Raw genomic sequence first — 18,947 nt, 5'->3', positions numbered from 1 at the left:
GACATACTCTGGCTCGATTTCTGAGCGCAGGAGAAAGGCCGGAGGCTGATCCAAAGTAAAACTCTAGGGTGTGAAATGAAGAAAAGTCAGAACGCATCAAGTTGGAAGAATCAAACTTCCATGAATACTGTCTTTCTAGGTACAACCCAGAACTGGTTTATCATAGAACAAGTCTGTAGAATAAGAAAAATTAATGCTCCAAATTCGCAGCGTTTAACAAAATGCCAAAGAAGCCTGGGACTCGCCAGGATGGGGAGGGGACCCTGGCCAAGAAAAGCCCTGCTTTTAATGGTTCTAAGTTTGGTTTGGAGTTCCGTGAAGACTCTCTTTGGGGGAAAAGAAGAATGCTGCCGCTTTAAAGAAAGCTCAGAATTTGAAACTGTGCTGATGGTCTCACCTCCAGCCACATGCAGATGTGAGAAGTCTTCCCAGGTTTCCTGCCCACCAGCCTTGCCCCCAGGGTCCAGCTTCCTGAGGAATCATGATTCCTTCCTTATTAGAGGAAACGAGGGAAGTAACCTCTTTGTAAAGTCTTCCCACTAAATCACTCACCACAAATTGGACTTTCCTGTTATGCATTTGTGATGGGGGGGTGGGGGTCACATTGGGGGAATTCACACTAAGGAGAGAGAAAGGTGAGGTGTCCTGAGCGGAGCTGGGCAGGCTGCCTGGCCTCCCCCGCTCCATCCTGTCGGTAACTTTTCTGGAATCACGTCACTCTGGAACTGTTGGTTCCACTTTATTTCACAAACCATTTCCTTTGGGGAAAAATTAAGATAATCCCTTTGGAGGAAATCCTGATGTCACAAAATGAGATTTAGGAAGTGGTGTCATGGCCACACACAGTGTCAGGGCCTGGGGGCCAAATGGGTGTTTCCCCCTGGAAATGGCACTTAATCAACCGCCTATGACTTGGCCATTTTACAAACACTTCTCCACGTTACTGGAGAATGATGGGCAACACTGACAGCCCACGAAGACAGGCTTCCCTCTCGAGATTTAACCGCAACACCAAAGTAAGGATCACGAATCACACGCAGTGTTTTATTCTTATTTGATCACTGTCTTCCGATATGGATAAAGTTAAAAGATGGATAACTTTCGGGGACTTGCCTGGTGGCGCAGTGGTTAATAATCCGCCTGCCAATGCAGGGGACACAGGTTCAAGCCCTGGTCCAGGAAGATCCCACATGCCGCGGAGCAACTAAGCCCGTGTGCCACAACTACTGAGGCTGCGCTCTAGAGCCCTCGAGCCACAAGTACTGAAGCCCACGCGCCTAGAGCCCGTGCTCCGCAACAAGAGAAGCCACTGCAATGAGAAGCCCGCGCACTGCAACGAAGAGTAGCCCCCGCTCGCCGCAACTAGAGAAAGCCCATGTGCAGCAACAAAGACCCAACGCAGCCTAAATAAATAAATAAATAAATAAATAAATTTATATTAAAAAAAAAGATGGATAACTTTCATAACCATTAGTAATTAAAAGTTATTTAAAATTAACATGTAGAAGTAGAATCTTTGAAAAGAGAAAACTGAATTTCAGTTTGGGGAGCCGGTTCTAGTTACTACACAGAAAGTGTGTCTTGGCTTCTGGTGAATGACGACGATATTTTCGTTACAGCTGAGTGACGAGCTGCCCAAGGATGCGTACAAGCACATCTCATTTAATTGCACTTCGCAGATAGCGTGTTTTCCACACACTGAAGGTTTGTGGCAACCCTGCTTCCCGCGAGCCTGTCGGCGCCATTTTTCCAACAGCATTATTTTTAATTAAGGTGTGTATGTTGTTTTTTAGCCATTATGCTACGGCAACTTAATAGACTACATATAGTGTAAATATAACTTTCCTATGTTCTGGGAAACCAAAAAATTCATGCGACTCGCTTTATTGCAATACTCGCTTTCTTGGGTGGTCTGCACCTAAACCCACACTATCCGAGGTCTGCCTGTACTTATCTCCCTGGGCCAATTTACACAAGAAGGTGTATGCTTTCTTTAGGGTCTTTCTTAAGTGAGTTCTTTCTAGAAACACTTTCTAAGTACATTTTATGGTACAAAAATGCACTCTGACCGCAGTCGGATTCTCAGAGACAGACCACAAGGAGGTCTTGTTCTGTGCGGGGCTCTGCGTACACGGCCTGGGGAATGAGCCATTTAGAGCCAACCTGCTGCCAGCACAGGGAAGTTTATTACCTATGGGAAGAGGTGTTAGTGCAGCAGTCCTCGGCCGAGGGTGGCTGTGCTCCCCAGGGGAAAGCCGGCAATGTGTGTAGGTACCTCCGGTTGTCACAAGTGGGTATGTGAGGGGAGAGACTAAGGACGTTTCTAACACCCTACGACACACGGGACGCCCCACAGCAAAGCGCCATCCAGCACAGAGGGCCAGCAGTGAGAGGACGGGGACGCTGCTTGGAGCGCGTCCGGGGCTGGCTAACCGACGGGCACTGCGCGTGCCGCCTGCGTCACGCTCATCATCCGGTGCTGCTGCCCAATGTGGCCGGCAGACGCCCAGCATGGGAAAGAGAAAGCGACAGAGAGGGAACAGCGGGCCATGGAAATAAGAAAAATGTTTGGGAAACAGAGCCTGCCTTTCTTCTCTGTTGCTCCCCTGGAATCTCTCTTCTAAGCCCTTTGTCATAATTACTCGTTTCAATAAAAAGATCTTAGATTTGAAAAGAGTATGTCAGGGAAAGAACACCATATCGGATATTAGAGGACCAAACTAGGTTCTAATCCCATTTATGTCACTAATCTGCTGTCAGCAAGAGCATTTCAGCCTCTCTGGGCCTCAAGGAAGAAAAGGCTTTCCAGGGTGTGGAGACCAATGTCTGCTTGGGGGCAGGCTCCCTGGAGCCCCGTAAATGTGCTCTGGGTCTGACCGCCCTGCTCCGGCTTAGGGGCCAGAGAGCCTCATGAGACCTCAGCCCCCGCCCCACCCCCTCTCCCCCTGCTCCCCTCACCCTCCTCGGCACCCAGGGCAGCCCCAACCCTCCGGCTGTGGGTCACTGGGTCCCCTCTTCCACTCAGCCCCCCAAACTGTCCCTGCCGTTCCCAGCCCGAAAGCCATCGCCCTTCACGGAAAGAGAGATTCTCGTTCCAATTGCACGGGTTTCTGTCGTAGGGAACGTGTGTTTCTGGGACACAGCAGGAGCTGGAAAAATGCGTTTGAGTGAATAACATGGTGTTCCCTGAGCTGTGTCCCGACACGCTGTGCCGCAGGCTGGCCGGGAGCTTCCCTCCCAGGGGCACTGTTTCTATGGGAAAATGCTGTCGAGTTGGCCAACAATTGACTTACTAATGACCTTTAAAAACCACCGTTCCTTCCTCAGGAATGGCCTGTAAAACAGAAAAAGTTTAAAATCTGCTTGGTAGAAGGAGAAGGAGAAATCAAACAGTGGCCATCTCTGGGTATCACATAACTCTACGTATACGTATCATCACATAGAGAGACACATGCAAATGCGTAAGGAGGTGATCACACACGCGCGCACGCACACACACTCTGTCGTCCTCGCTCACAGCTCGGGGTCATCCCTAGACCAGCCCCCCGAAAGCAGACGTGAGAAGGGGGTTCCAGGACTGGTCGGAATGAACACAAGCGAGCGCGGGCCACGTGGTGACACCACAGGATCAGGGAGAACAAGTGTTGGGGAAGAAGAGGAGACACAGAGAAGAGCTGGATACAGAGGGGGTGCCCCCTTCCCCCCCAAACAAGAGCCCCTTTAGGACACAGGTGCTGGGAGTCGTGGGGCAAGAGGAAGAGGGCCGTGCTGGGGCGGGGCGGGGGGCACCTGCAGGGCCGGCGGGCGAGCCCCAGGGACCCGCCAGCGTCACTGCCCAGGGCCACCCCCGCCCTTGGGCACCGCCTGTAGCTGCCGCCCCCCCACCCTCCACCCCAGGCACACACCTCGTAGAAGAGGCCCTCGGGGAACTGCTGGAAGCACTGGGCGCACACGAAGCACTGCTCGTGGTACAGCTCGCCGTTGCTGTTGACGATCTTCTCGGCGGGCGCGAAGCCTCCCCGGCAGCGCTCACAGCTGGCGTTGGCCAGGGCGTTGGCCATGTTGCTGCAACACACAAGGAACACAGGTCAAGGACGGCGGCCCTTCCCGGGGGCTCAGTCTGAGGCCACAACAATCATATCTTGTCCATAAAGCCCGTTTCCCGCTTGCGACCCAAGGTCTCAACCCCACCCAGCGTCCGGGGTGCAGACCCTCTGGTTCACGGACATTCCTGCATCCCCTGCCAAATGCCCACGAGCGCACCCACACCGCCTTCCAGGAGGCAGGGATGCAGGGGGCACCGAGAGCCGCCTCAAGGGCTGAGCTGACAGCCTGACAAGCGGCCTCACTAAGTCCCCCTCACGTGGGTCCGGACACGCTGAAGGCCCGGCCAGACACAGGCCCCCTCGCACCCGCTGTGAGGGCTGCCGAAAGCAGCTTCAGTAGTTCTACAACCCGCCAGACGCCTCAGCCCTATAATCCAATTGGGAAGACAAATGTTGAACACTAATATTACAAAACGTGTCTTAAAAGCACAGAATTTTCCACTCTGAAGATCATTTTACAGATGGTGAAGTGCAGGTTCAGAGACGAACGAGCCCAACCTTGCAAAGCTGTCCAGCTCACGGGAGACACAGGCCCAGAATCCAGGTCCCCCGCCCACGAGTCACAACCAGATGATGGTGTCACGTCAAATGCTCGAGAGGACGTGAGAGGACCCCCTACGAGACCCCGGCTGGTGAGTCCAGGCCGGGGTCCCCCTGAACCCCAGCACACGCAGGTGCTTGCAGTAAAGGCCCACATCCCACCCAACCCTGTGCAGCCTGGAGGAAAAGCATCCAATCAAGCCCGTGACCAGACCACTGCTTACTCTGAATCTCACATAAAGGAACGGCCTCCAGGTGGGAAGGTCCCCAGGCAGAGCAGGCACTGGCCCAGCCAGCTTCGTGGTTTGCAAGTTTATTTTCAGATATCCAGACCCCACTCAGAGCACACGCTCTGCTCTGTGGCCGGCCCCGGGACAGCTTCTGTCCACCCAGACACCCAGTCAGCCCACCTGGGGAAGTCATCGCCGACGTCCTCCGAACCTTCCCAGCCCCCCAAGCGGCAGGTGGGCGGGGGTCCATCCCGCAGGCAGACGGGCTGCACCGTCCCATCACAGCCTACATCTCGCTGCTTCCTTAGCAAGGTTGGCACGGCGCATGCTTCACCCCCGCCTACCCCAGCGGAAGACAACCCCGCCCTCTTCCCCCAAAGCTCTCACCCAGCAGTATCCTGCCCTGTGGTATTCACACTCCACCAGAAGTGCCATGTTCACAACCCCACACCAAGCAAAACTCAATTAAAACGCCACCAGAAAAGGAAGGAAGGGAGGCAGCCTCACTGCTTGTGGCAAACCTGACCTGAGTCTCATACTAAATTGAATTTTCTACTTTGTCACTGCAAAATTACTGTGGATCAGGGAGAAAAACCCATCAACTCCCTTCGTCACCTGGCTTTGCCATAAGCCAGATGAACGGCGGTAGTTTTATCAAAACTCTGGAAAGGCTTGTTGCCCCCCTTCTCCAAAGGGGGGGCCAGCATCCACAGGCGTCCCTCGACAAAGTGTGCTCAGCCCACAGCTGCCCCCATGGGCCTAGGACCATTTTGAGGATGAAGTAAGAAAAAGTATATAAAACCACTTTGGAAACCAGAAGATGCTACTCAAATACGAAGCATTATTATTACTTTAAAACTTTCTCAAGAGTCACCAAATTCTCAATGATTTTAGTAGAACCCCAAGAGAGCTACAAAAGAAGAAATCCTGGAACATCCTGACTCATGATTTCCTAGATCAGTGACCCTCTCGGGGTGGAAATGTCCTCTCTTTTCCCACATCTCTGTGGGAGGCCACATTTTCTTTATAAATTTCATGTGAAACAACATATTGCAGCAGGATGAATGCAGGTGAAACAGTTTTATCAAGACAGACGTTAATGAGATTTGCAAAAACGTAATAAAATGCCACTCTTCCCCCCAAGTTTTCTCATTTTGGAAACATTTTTTATAAAAACTTAATTAATATTAATATGTTTTAATATTATTAATGTGTGATGAGCTTATTGTTATTTTAAATGAACCAATAAATACTTAAATTTTTTCTCAGTTTTATTTTCTAATACAGTAAATGCTGATAAAACAAAAGCTCTTTGGAGACCTCAATATTGTTTTAAGAATGTAAATGGGTCCCAAAATCAAAATGTTTATCATTGACCTATTTATACTCATTACACTATAGACCGTTTACATTCAAGTTCAAATACTCAAATAGTTAGAAAACAGATAGACACATTATACAAACAAGTTTTCCCCACACACAGGAAAAATAAAGTAGTTTTAGAGATAAAGTAATATATATTTTTGAAGAAGTACTCATTTTAATAACAAGCAGGAAAAGAAAAGAAACAGAACATTACAGGAGACTTCCAGGAAAACAACCAACCAACCAATAGTCTCACCCACCTACTCAACTGTTTACATTATTTCCCTTCCTCTCTTGTCTCTGACCCTCCGGCACTGTTTTTTTTGTTTGTTTGTTTGTTTGTTTTTAATAGGCTGTATTTAGAGCTGTTTTAGGTTTACAGCAAAACTGAGTGGAAGATACAGAGAGTTCCCATACATCCCCGACCCTGCAGGCACAGTGTCCCCGATGGCCAACATCCCCTGGATGGGAAACTGACACACACATTCTTTCCACACTGACTGTCACAGTTAACACAGATGATAGAAGCTACTTATTAAAAGTCAGGGATGATAGAGCTGTCACTTGGTTAGTTATAATCAATAGGCTAATTTTTCAGAAAAGGATTTCCACGTCGGGAAACGTACACCTCGGGGAACAGAAAAGCCTTCGTTTAACTGTCGGGTCAGAATTGCTTTGGCCGACCTGCTTCCACACATCAGCTGCACACAGAAAACCTGCCGACCTCGAGCTTTCCCTTGTTCAAGTGCCTCGTTTATCAAAGCATGCGAAACAAAACCTCGAGCATTAAAGTGCAGAAATGTAAACCCTAAAAGCGTCTTGACAGTTTACCAAGTATTTTGGTTACAGTGTAATTATAGTCGCCCAATTAGTCTTAAACAGAGCTCCTCAGGAGATGTGAAGAGAAGCAACATCTGTTGCAAAAGCGCAGGGAAGGGATGGGTGGAAACAGAATCAGGCCCATTAAATGCTCCTTCCGGCTAATGACTCCCTGGAGGCCCCGGGCGCTCCCCGCTCCCAACAGGGAGACCTCAGGGCTGCATGGGCAGCCACTGAAGGCAGCGCTCTCCTCCTCCTTTCCTGCATTTCGTCCTGGACGCCCCCTCCACCCCGGGAGGCCCCACTGAAGGTGGGGTGATGTCAAAGCCCAAGGCAGGGAACTCGAGCCCCAGGAGAGGGCTGGGAGCGGCACTCACAATTTGATGTAGAAGTCACAAAACTCCTTGTAGACCCTGACGTCGCTGTGCCTGCGCTGCAGCCTGGACACGGCCCTCTCATCCTGGCCGCAGGGCGCCCGGTGTTCCCCGTTACAGGCCGCTGGGGGGACCTCCTCGCCCTCCGGGATGGCAGCGGGGCACGGGCCCGGGAGTGCCATCGCGGAGCAGAACGGGGGACTGGAGGGGTCTGGACGGAGGCACAACACCCAGGCGGCGTCCCGGTCACTCCCCTCTCCGCTCCCACACTTCAGCGGCTCCAGGGTCGCACCGGCCCCTTCACGTTAAGAGCTCCGGGCAAGGCAGTTGTGCCCGAGACGGTGTGGATTCGCTTAGGGTCTGGAAGCTCCAGGAACTTTCCCCGCACACACGCGACCAGCTGTGGGGCAGCCCGGCCGCCCTTGGGGGGGATGGAACAGCTGTGCAGGGGGTGCAGGCATGAATCCTGCTCTGTGACTCTGGCGCAGTGACAGCTCAGTCCCAGGCTCAGCAGGGGAGGAGCCGGCGTCCAGTTACAACTCCTTCCGTTTGGCCCCAGCTGAGCCTGTAACCAAGGCAGCCAGTCCTTCTGGGTCTTTATCACGGATAAAAGATAAAGGATAAAGGATGCTGCGCTGCAGGCTCGCTGTGCTCCTTGCACACCACTGTCGGCTCCAGTGCACCAGGGTCAGCAGTGAAGTGATGAGGACACGGTGCCCCGGGGCAGTGAGAGGGGCCCAGTCTCTCCAAACCGACCTCCCGGCACCCCTGTGCCTCCCACCAGACCAAGGGGAACAGGTGGGAATGTAACAAATACAACAGACTAGTGAACACAACAAAAAGGAAGCAGACTCACAGATGCAGAGAACAGACCAGTGGTTTCCAGTGGGGAGAGGGAAGCGGGGAGGGTCAGGGGGTTAAGAGACACAGACTACTACGTATAAAACAAATAAGCTACAAGGCTATACTGCACAGCACAGGGAATACAGCCAATATCTTCTATTAACTATAAATGGAGTATAACCTTTAAAAATGGTGACTCACTATATTGTACACCTGTAACTTAAACAATACTGTACAACTATACTTCAATTTTAAAACATCAAGAAAATAAAATAATTTTTTAAAAATTAAAAAAAATTTAAACCTACATGGTTATATAAGATGCTGAAATTATATTTAGTGGGTTTTTTTCAAAATAAAATTTAGTGCTCTAATCAAGCAAAAAGAAAAAAAGAAAACCTAGGGAGCAGGTGAAAGGCACACTGACTGACAGAGCAGGTCACACGACAGAGCAGGTCACATGTGACATAGCAGGTCACACGAGACAGAAGGGCCATGAAATCATCAGCCAACAGACAAAACACGTCTGAGACGTCCGCAGCATGACAGCCAGAACTGTAAACGGCGTTCCTAGGTGCTCACTGCCGTGTTCCCAGGAGGTACAGGTGGGGAAACCGGGGCACAAAGAGGCTGGATAACCAGTAAGTAGGTGGTGGAGTCGAGATTTAAACCCAGGTGGTCTGATCCCAGAGATGAGATGCTAACTCTGTGGGAAAACAGTTCCACGTAATTACTGGGGAGCAAGACAGGTTATCTAGAAAGGCTGGGGAGTGCATACCAAATGGGGCAAGAGGCAGAAAATGAGACATGCTCTCCCAACTCTGAACCCTAAGGATCTCAGGGTACAGGTCAGAATGGCCCCGGCCCAGAGCCTGCAGGGGATGGAGCAAGAGGTTCGCCATCGTTAAACAGGAAAGAGACAGCCTCATGGTTAAAAAATGTTTGTTTACAGTGACCATGTGGAATAGAGAGGGAAGGAGACAGCTGGTGTGGAGAGACACACACTCAGACACACACTGACACACACACACTCAGACACACACTGACACACACTCAGACACACACTGACACACAGACACACAGACACACGCAGACACACACTGACACACAGACACACACAGACACAAAGATGCGTGACAGGTACTTGTTGGTGAGTGAAGGGGGCTAATCATCCATCTACCTGGTCTGGAAAACCATGAAAATCAGCCGCTGTTGGCACATCTAAAAACGTAACCCATTATCTCATTCCCTCCACAGCAACTAGTCCCATCTCTACGAGACAGGAAAGCAGGACTGCGGAGAAGCTGATGGTTCCTGAACACACGACGCAATGAAGTCTCTCATCCAGCAAGGAATTAAAGATAATGTGAAGGACCTGCAATCACACTTTAAACTTTTTATTTTGACATAATTATAGTCACAGGAAGTTACAAAGATTGTACAGAGAAGACCTTTGTACCCTTCACACAGCTTCCCAATGACTACATCTTACGTACAATCAAAACCAGGACTCTGATGCCAGCGCGATGTGGGTACAGGTCTGTGTCACCTTGTCACACCTTGTAGATTCGTGTAACCGCCACCTCCATCCAGACCTGGAGCTTTTCCATCCCCACAAAGACCTCTCTCACGTGCCCTCTGATGGTCACACCCACCCTCCAGCAACACACTAGTCTGTTTTCCATCCACATAACTGTAAGTTAGAGAATGTTTTTGCTGTGGACTGAATCTCTGTGTCCCCAGAATTCATACTGACAGCCTAATCCCAAGGCAAAGGGATCTGGAGATGGCCCTGTGGGGTGTCAGCAGGGTCGAATGAGGTCATGAGGGAGGGGCGTTAATCCCCCAGGATGGGGTCAGAGACACCCAGGCGAGAAGACAGCTAGAGACAGCCGCCCACCAGCCAGGACGTGGGCCCTCAGCAGACAGGATCCACTGGAGCCTTGATCTTGAGTTTCCCAGGCCCCAGAACCTTGAGAAACAAACCCTTCCTTAAGCCATGCAGCTATGGCATTTTTGTTACAGCAGTCCGAGCCGACTAAGACAGCTGCGTAGAGGGAATCACGCAGCCTGTGACCGTCTGAGACTGGCCTTTTCCACTCAGCAAATGCCTGTGAGACCCACCAAGTTGCCACATATGTGGATTGCCTGTTCTTTTCACTGCTGAGTAGTATTCTGTGGTGTGCACACACCACAGCTTGTTTAACCATCACCCACTGGAGGACACTTTAGTAGCTTCCGGTTTGGGGCTGTTCTGAATCCAGCTGTGGGTAAGTTTCTGGGTGAATATAAGGTTTAATTTCTCTGGGATAAATGTTCCAGGGCGAGATTGCTGAGTTGTATGAGAAGGGTACGTTTAGTTTTTTGAGAAGCTGCCAAGCTGTTTTCTAGAGTGGCTGTACCATTGTACATGCCACCAGCAAAGCATGAGAGATTCAATTCCTCCACACCGTCGCCAGCATTTGGTGTTATCTTTATTTATTTTAGCTGTTCTAATAGGTGTGCAGTCCCAATTTTATTATGCACATGTATTAAGTTCACATATACGCAGATAAGTACAAAAAGGAAGTCAGAAATGTCACTCCACCACACAATTGTACTGACAGAAGGGAAAAAGAGTAATACATGTTATTTGGGGAAAAAATTCAAACGCTACAGAGATGTATAGAATGAACAGTAAGGTGTCATACTATTTACTTTGTGTTTGTCCTACGAATCTCAACTGTGCCTTTGATGAACTAAAGCGCTCACTAAAGAATGACTTGATTCTTGATCACCAAGGCAGAGAGTTGAGGTTGCGATTAGGGCACATCTGGTCTGTTGTGTGTTTTGTTTCCCCGGCGCCCTGAATGCAGCCAGGCTCGCCAATCTCTCCACGGACAGAGCCGCCAGAGGCTGTGCCTGGACAGGAAACACGTCCCAACCCTCCTCCCCACCAGCTACTAACTGTTCCACACCCTCCACGAGGTCCTTCTTCTCAGACTGTGCTGCAAACTTAGTAAAGAGTCCCTCCGCTCTTGAAGCTCTGCTGTTTCGGGAACACTGTGTGAAGGCGAAGCAGGAGGAGACCCTCCTTTCTCCCGGTTTCCTCTCCTTCCAGCTGGAACTGTGCTGACGAGGGCGCACAGTCGCCCCAGAGAGACTGACCTGCCACCGGAGTCCAAGCCCCAGGTGCCCTCTGCCCATCAGCACAAGGGCACCGCAGCCGATGCCGAGGGGTAGACGAGGCTCCGTCTGCTTACATTTCTGCCGCCTCTCATTCTTTCCTCCTTTCATTTTTTTCATCACTGAGGTGTAGCCTGACTGGGAGCTGGGTCGAGGGCAGGCTGAGGTTGGAAGGGAGGACATGGAAGAGCCGTGGGCCCTTCATCACACATCTCCCCTACCGGCCCCGTCCCAGGAGCTGGTTCTCGCAGAGAAGCTCTCAGGGCAGAGGGGAGTCCCTGTGCCTTCCACACGCCCCTCATGCTCAAACGACATGGGAGCGAGAGGTGAGGCTGCAGAGCCGCCAGCTGACGGGGAGGGCTGGACGGATGGTCGCCTCGGCCCCAAGGGCGTCCCAGGGGGGCGGGGGGGCGCCCGGCCTTGGCAGCCCTTCGGCTGGGGTCTCAGCTTCTTAAAAAGTAACTGCTCAAGTAACTTCCTTACATCACACGTGTCACATCTGAACATACGGAACTTCTGCTACGTGCTCACCATTCTACACACCTAACCGGTACGTAAGAGGCGCCCACTCAGCACACAGGCGCGTCCGCGTGTGGCAGGAGCTGCCCGGGGATGCACGTGTGCCCTCCACTGCTTATGCAGGTGACGAGCACCTTTCTCCCCGGGCCCTGGAGCCGAGGGCAGAGCTGTGACTACGTGGCATCCACTGGTCAGGGCACCACACGCCCAAAGGGCTGCACAGGACAGTCGGCTGGTCCCTCGCGTCCCCATCCAGCCATGCGGGGTGGACCTCAAAGACGCGTGTAAGGGCTTCCCTGGTGGCGCAGTGGTTGAGAGTCCGCCTGCCGATGCACGGGACACAGGTTCGTGCCCCAGTCCGGGAAGATTCCACATGCCGTGGAGCGGCTGGGCCCGTGAGCCATGGCCGCTGAGCCTGCGCGTCCGGAGCCTGTGCTCCGCAATGGGAGAGGCCACAGCAGTGGGAGGCCCGCGTACCGCCAAAAAAAAAAAAAAAGATGAGTGTAATTTATCCAAGAGGGCAAAGGGTAATCTGAGGCCAAATAAACACCATCGCTCAATTTTCATAGCCAGGCATTTTGTTACTTTTAACCCATTTTTGGCACTTAATAATGTCACTCTTAGAAATGCAAACAATCCTTTTAGACTGTGATCGTAACCATGAGAAAAACATTTATCTGAACTCCCTTGACTGAAATCACTACGGGCCATACAGCGCAGCAGAACAGCCCCTGAAGCAGGTGAGAAGCTGTTTTATAAAATATCCCAAAGCCATTTTTTTCTGAACAGTGGGCCTGTAAGGTGGTTTCCTGGGTCCTGGGTTCCCAAAGGTTCTTCCCGAGAGTTTCCATCACTGGCTCAGGCCTCCTCCTCACCAAGGCTGACCTGGATCTCCGGGGGATCCCCCAGGACAGGCCTGGACCCCAGACATCCATCCAGAGTGGAGAGACTTATTGTATGCTGGGCAGTGGCTCAGGCCTTTAGGGTCACTGTAACCAAACACCACCGACCAGGTGGCTTCTACACAACAGAAATTCATGTCTCACGGTCCTGGTGGCTGGAAGCCCGAGACCAAGGCACCAGCGCGGCCGTGTGGGGTGAGGACTCTCCCGTTCCCCTGGGTCCTGGCCGGCACCTCCTCGCTGAGCCCACACACAGTGCAGGGGCAGGGGCTCTGTGCATCCCGTTCACAAGACCTTCACCCCGCCCCCTGACCTCATCCCCTCTTAATACCACATCGTGGGTTAGGACTTCTGTACATGAATTGAGTGGCTGCACAAACATTCAGACCAGAGCAGGCAGGATCTGGGACCCTGGCTAAGTGTGCCTGACTGCGTGTTAGATGCCAAACCACACGCAGCACATCTGCTGTTGAGCTGACCACTCCCGTGTCCTGCACAGAAGGCTTCAGGTCCATCAACCCAGCTAACGCCATGATTTCAGCCAGAACAAATTCCGCCCCTGAGGAAACACCCTGCCCAAGACAAATAAACTGCTCAGAGGCGACAGACGAAGAAAGGGCAGCTATTTCCACCAGCTCAAACATTGAGTGTAAGCCTGAGCATGGTTGGCAAAGTCAAAAACGCAACTTTTTAATAACTGGTACCTTTTAAATTCAAATTCCCTCAAATAGCAACAACTGAATTACATGCATCACTACCAAATATTTCATCTACATTTAAAAAAAATTTTATTGGAGTATCACTGATTTACAACGTTGTGTTAGTTTCAGGGGTACAGCAAAGTGAATCAGTTATACATATACATAGATCCACTGTTTTTTAGATTCTTTTCCTGCATAGGTCATTACAAAGTACTGAGTAGAGTTTGCTGTGCTCTACAGCAGGTCCTCATCTACGTGGCTGAACATGTTGACTGTAAAGAGTGGGCCCTGACATAGGAAATGTGCTGTTAATGCTGCCCCTGTCACACAGGCAGAGTCGCTGTGTGGATGTGACCCCAGCACCTGGCAGGAGCTTCTCCAACCTCTACCCACAGGAACCCGGGGCGTTCGGAGTGTAGGGATGGCAAACCAACTATTTTCACTGTTTCTCTATTTCACTCAAATGGAAAACCTACTCTGATTTTCCTCTCCTATTAAAACAAAACAGTCGTGACATGCAGTAAAGATACTGGTGCTGGAAAGGTCCTTCTCATATCCCCGTCCAGCACAAATGCCCCGTTCCCTCCAACGGACGGGAGGGACAGGGTACTGCTGCTACCATGACGTCTGCCCTGTCCGTCAAACTGTTCCCAGCTCCTGGCTGCAAAGAAGGAAATCATCCACCGCGACGGGCCAGAGTGAAGAGACTAGGCTGCACACCTCCTCCAACCAAGTGGAAATGAGGGAGCTGCACACCTGTCACCTGCTGTGCAGGCCCAGCCCGGGCAGCAGAGGGACGGGGAAGCGTGGAAGGCATCTTCACACACGGAGGTTTGGGGAAGTCACTCTGGCTTACACACAAGTTAACTCAAACTTTATGCCCGTGTGTGGCCTATCAAGCATACACCGTACGTCTGCTTTCATTATTAAAGAAAAGTGCACAGTGACCAGAAGTAAAGAACGTCCTTGTTAATATAAAAATGAAATGCCCCCCTTCCCGGGACGCCAGTGCTGGTCCTCCTTGGATGATAAGCCTCCCTCCCCAGGTGCCAAGGCCACGCTGACTCACTGCGTGTGTGCTGGTCTGTTTTTTTTTTTTTTTTGCTGTACGCGGGCCTCTCACTGTTGTGGCCTCTCCCGTTGCGGAGCACAGGCTCCGGACGCGCAGGCTCAGCAGCCATGGCTCACGGGCCCAGCCGCTCTGCGGCATGTGGGATCTTCCTGGACCGGGGCACGAACCCATGTCCCCTGCATCGGCAGGCGGACTCTCAACCACTGCGCCACCAGGGAAGCCCTGGCCTGTTGTTTTTAAACCTTGAAGGAATGCATCCCTGGCTTGTTTAATGTTCTTTGTTCTGAGAGACATAAAACTGTGCTGAAAACCCTGCTTCTCCAGAGCAGTTCCTCAGGTTACCTGAGAGGCTGTCTTCCGGGCTAGAGTCCTCTCAGTTTGGCTCAGACAAACGCCCCAAACTATTTTCTATTCCTATTCTAGACTGTTTATTGATTATTTCCATCAACAGGAGCAAAAGGCAAAATCTTTAATAGCAGGAAACTGGCGAATGATGTGTGCAGTGGGCAGCCCCGCGTGCAGGGACACGGGGCACCGGGACAGGAGGGCCAGACTGCACAGTTTTGTGGGGTGAGCTAGACTCCCTGACCCCGTTGGCCCAAACACGGTGCAGCTTGTTACAGAAAGTGTACAAAAGGCAGAGAAGACTCACTATATTCCTGCCACACACAGAGGTCTGGGGAAGTCTTTATATCTTTATATGAAGAAGGACTTTACTTCTGGTCAGTGTGCACTTTTCTTTAATAATTAAAACAGGTGTACGGCGTATGCCTGATAGGCCACAAACAGGCGTAAAATTTGAGTTAACTCGTGTATAAGCCAGAGGGACGTCCCCAGACCTCCGTGTGTGGAGACAGCCTGATAATACCCGATCCCTTTTCTTGTGAAAATCCACACACACTCGAGAGGGCTGTTGTCATGTGGTTGTTTACAATCGCCTTTACTGGTGACGATCAAATACTGCCAGCACTGAGGACACCATCCAAGAGGACAGGGACACTCCAGGCCCTTTCTCCAGAGCTTTCCCAGAGCTTCCAGCCCTCTGAGGCCCGCCCGGCGCTCAGATCCTCCTGTGAAGCTCCTCTGACATTCCGCCTGTGCTGACCGGCGGCCCGGGAGCCATGGGATTTGGGAAGATCTAACCCTGCTCCACCCTGCAGAGGGACCAGCGCCGCAGACACACTCTGCCACCGGCCCCATCACGCTCCCCCATCTCCCAACAGTTGGACCAGCCCTGTGTGAAGTCGCAGGGGACGGGATGGGCCAGCTGGTGGGCAGACTGCCGCCCTCCCCCGGGACTGCATGACTCCATCTAAGGGTCTCACTCACCACCTCAGCCTGGTTTCATCCCCTCAGTAAAGAAACTGCCCCCACCCCCCGAACTGTCATCACAGCTGGAATCTGGAACTGGGCTCCCAGGTTCCCTCCCACTGGGTCCCCACAGTCACTCAAACAAGCAGGGTTAGGTCAGCTTGAAGAACATGCTCAGAATTCCTCTTACAGGCTGGGCCGTTTTCTCTGCGTATTTAGCCGTCTCCATGGGAAAACGCCCCTGGAGCAGCCCTCCACTCTCAGGTCACTTCTGCCTGGCACTCATACTGTGATCCACAAACACACCATCTCACCCCGAAACATCCTTTTTAAGGGATCTATTGTGTCCTGACCAAAAGAGACAAACTTGAGAGGGTCTCGTATTTCAAATACAAAAGGGCAGCATTTTTAGCAAGAGTGTGGACTCCAGAGAAAGCCCGGTTTACGAGGAAATCCCTGCAGTGTGTCCACGAGCCCTTTTACGGCCATGGTGGCCACCGGTGCCACTTGCTTTCTGGCTCTCCGTTAGGTCCTTATTTTAGTTCTGACTCAGCCAGGAAGGCTCCCTGAAAGCTGACCTTCAGCAGACCTTCGGGGGAGGAAGCCAGCCCAGTTATCTTGTGACCGTGACCGAGCTAATTGTGAGGTCTGCCCTCCTCAAGGAAAAAAAACCGTGAGAATTTCAGGACAAAGGACAGAAAGAAACATTTCATTCAAGTGAAAACAACCCTTTCAAATTTTAATCTACCTGTCTCACTGCTTTTCTTTTAAACAAAGAACATGTTTTCATGTATGTTTTAGCACATTAAGCAACATTTGAAAAATATCGGACAAGATAAAGTGGGGGAACTGAAAAATCTGTGTTTTTCTGATAACTTTAAAAAGCTTTCTTTTCTTTCATTCACTTCACCTTGCACGAGGTGTGCACAGCAAGGCCGGACGTGTTTCAGCTGCCGAGCCTTAGATGCCCCCGCGGGACCGTCGGAGGACGTGAGGGGCCCGAACAGTGGTGTCCGGCACCGGCCGGCGTCTCTCCATGGGTCCACGTGTGCCCCGCGTGTCCCCCTCTTCTGGTCCGCCCGGCACCCCCACCCCCGCACTGGGTGAACTGGGTTTCTGAAGGCCATTCCGCAGGCTGAGGGAGAAAACTCTCGGCCAGTCCCCTGGCTTTTCTCAGGGGCGGGGGGGTCTGCGTGTCTGCAGGAGCGGTGGTCACGCCCGACCCGACCCGACCCGACCTCAGGCAGGCCCGCCGGCTCCTCAGCAGTATCACTCGGGTCTCTGCTACGACCCGGTCCGGGCGCTGGGCCGGGCGACATCCCACCAGCCGGCTCCCGGCTCCCTCTGCGGGCTCAGATCCTGCCCCTTCTTCCTGGCCCTGGGCCCCCAGCCCCGCGCCCAGTGGGCTCCCTCCCTGCAGCCCCTCTTCTCAAAGCCCGTTAGAGTTAGGAACTTCATCGGGGCAGTGCACCTTCCTCCTTCTAATCACTGTGTGGGTTTCCCCTCCTGATTGGACCCAGATCGAGGCACGAGGCCATGCTCAGACCCCAGGGCCCGGATCCAGTAACAGGCACGGGGCTCACTCAGCAGCTGGAAACACCCACACCTACACATGAAACTGGGCAGGGTGGCGGGTCACGTGATAAAATCGCTGGGAGTCCAGGTCAGCTCCCACCCGTGCCCTCCTCTCCCATCCCGCGCCGTGTCTGTCCTGCCCCCCTCCCTCCCGCCTCAGCCACAAACCTCCAGGAAGGTGTGGAAGGAAAGGTCTGTGCAGGGGAAGCTCCGGAGCTCAGGGCAGCGCCTGCACTGCGTCTTTCACATTTAAGTACTTAAATGATATAAAAGCAGCCTTAAGCCTTCCTGACTGCGGGGCTCCAATTCTCTCGTAAATGGAGCTGATGGGGGTGGAGGGCGCGAGCGCAAACCAGAACAACCTCTTGTCATGGCATAAAGGACAGCAAAAATGTCATCAGAACTAGCCTGGCCCAGGTCACATGACTAAGCTGGGACAACAGAAAGAACAAAATAACCGAGTTTTCAAAGAGCTCAGTCTGGGCTTCCCTGGTGGCGCAGTGGTTGAGAGTCCGCCTGCCGACGCAGGGGACACGGGTTCGTGCCCCGGTCTGGGAAGATCCCACATGCCGCGGAGCAGCTGGGCCCGTGAGCCATGGCCACTGAGCCTGCGCGTCCGGAGCCTGTGCTTTGCAACGGGAGAGGCCACAACAGTGAGAGGCCCGTGTACCGCACAAAAAAAACCCAAAAAAACAAAGAGCTCAGTCTACTAAGAAAGTCCATCAAAAGACGAATACTGAGAACAGTGCAAACAAACGAACAGAACCACGTGGACTGAGTAACAGTAAGAGCGGCTAGCCCTCCAGTGATGAGGCTGCAAGGCTGCACCACAAGTGGACTTAGTTCTATTAAGAGCACTCCACAGGTGAGAATACTCTAAACCATGGAGACAAATGACCAGGGTTATTTCAAGGGACGGTTTTCTCCTTTCAGATACAGAAAAGAATTCTGTATTCAAAGGATAAATTTTAAAAACCCACCAAATCAATTACTAAGGGTAAGATGCTGGCAAAAGTGAAGGGATAGAAAAACAAGAACAGCTCACAAGGACAAAATCCACACCTTACGTTGCCATCATGGTAAAAACACTGAGTCGGACACATGGCTGAGCACCTTCAGCACGGAGTGGGGCGGGGACGGGGCGTTGCCTGTGCGGTCACCACCGGGGCACAGGCCGGAAGACCCCAGCTTGAAGGCCCAGGGGCCGACGTCCACGTTTCCTCATCCAGAAGGCAGCCTGTACACTCGCTGTGCAGGTGTAGATGGTGCCGAGGTGAACTGCTTACTCACGGGAGACCTGCACGAGCCAGGTTACCTCCCCTCCCCCGTCTGACGTTCCCCATGGACTTGGATGCTTGAGCACTGGTCTTGAGCCCCGAGGCTGCATCCGGGCTCACGCACCTACCTGCGCTCATGCACCTGGGC

General features: G+C 52.1%; 1 protein-coding gene across 7 annotated transcripts in view; it reads right to left on the bottom strand.

The window, feature by feature from the left end:
• Window positions 1-18,947, bottom strand: part of LIMS1 (LIM zinc finger domain containing 1) — a 100,686-nt gene that overhangs the window by 13,129 nt on the left and 68,610 nt on the right. For all 7 annotated transcript variants that reach the window (XM_081253566.1, XM_081253563.1, XM_081253568.1 and 4 more), the window contains one exon: window positions 3,906-4,065. In XM_081253566.1, coding sequence (XP_081109692.1) covers window positions 3,906-4,061 — 156 coding nt within the window. In that variant the 5' untranslated portion in view covers window positions 4,062-4,065. The remainder of the gene's footprint in view (window positions 1-3,905; window positions 4,066-18,947) is intronic.

The sequence above is a fragment of the Mesoplodon bidens genome (assembly GCF_964165515.1).
Source record: "Mesoplodon bidens genome assembly, chromosome: 14".
Taxonomy (NCBI): Eukaryota; Metazoa; Chordata; class Mammalia; order Artiodactyla; family Ziphiidae; genus Mesoplodon; species Mesoplodon bidens.
This window is presented reverse-complemented; position numbering and strand designations above follow the sequence as displayed.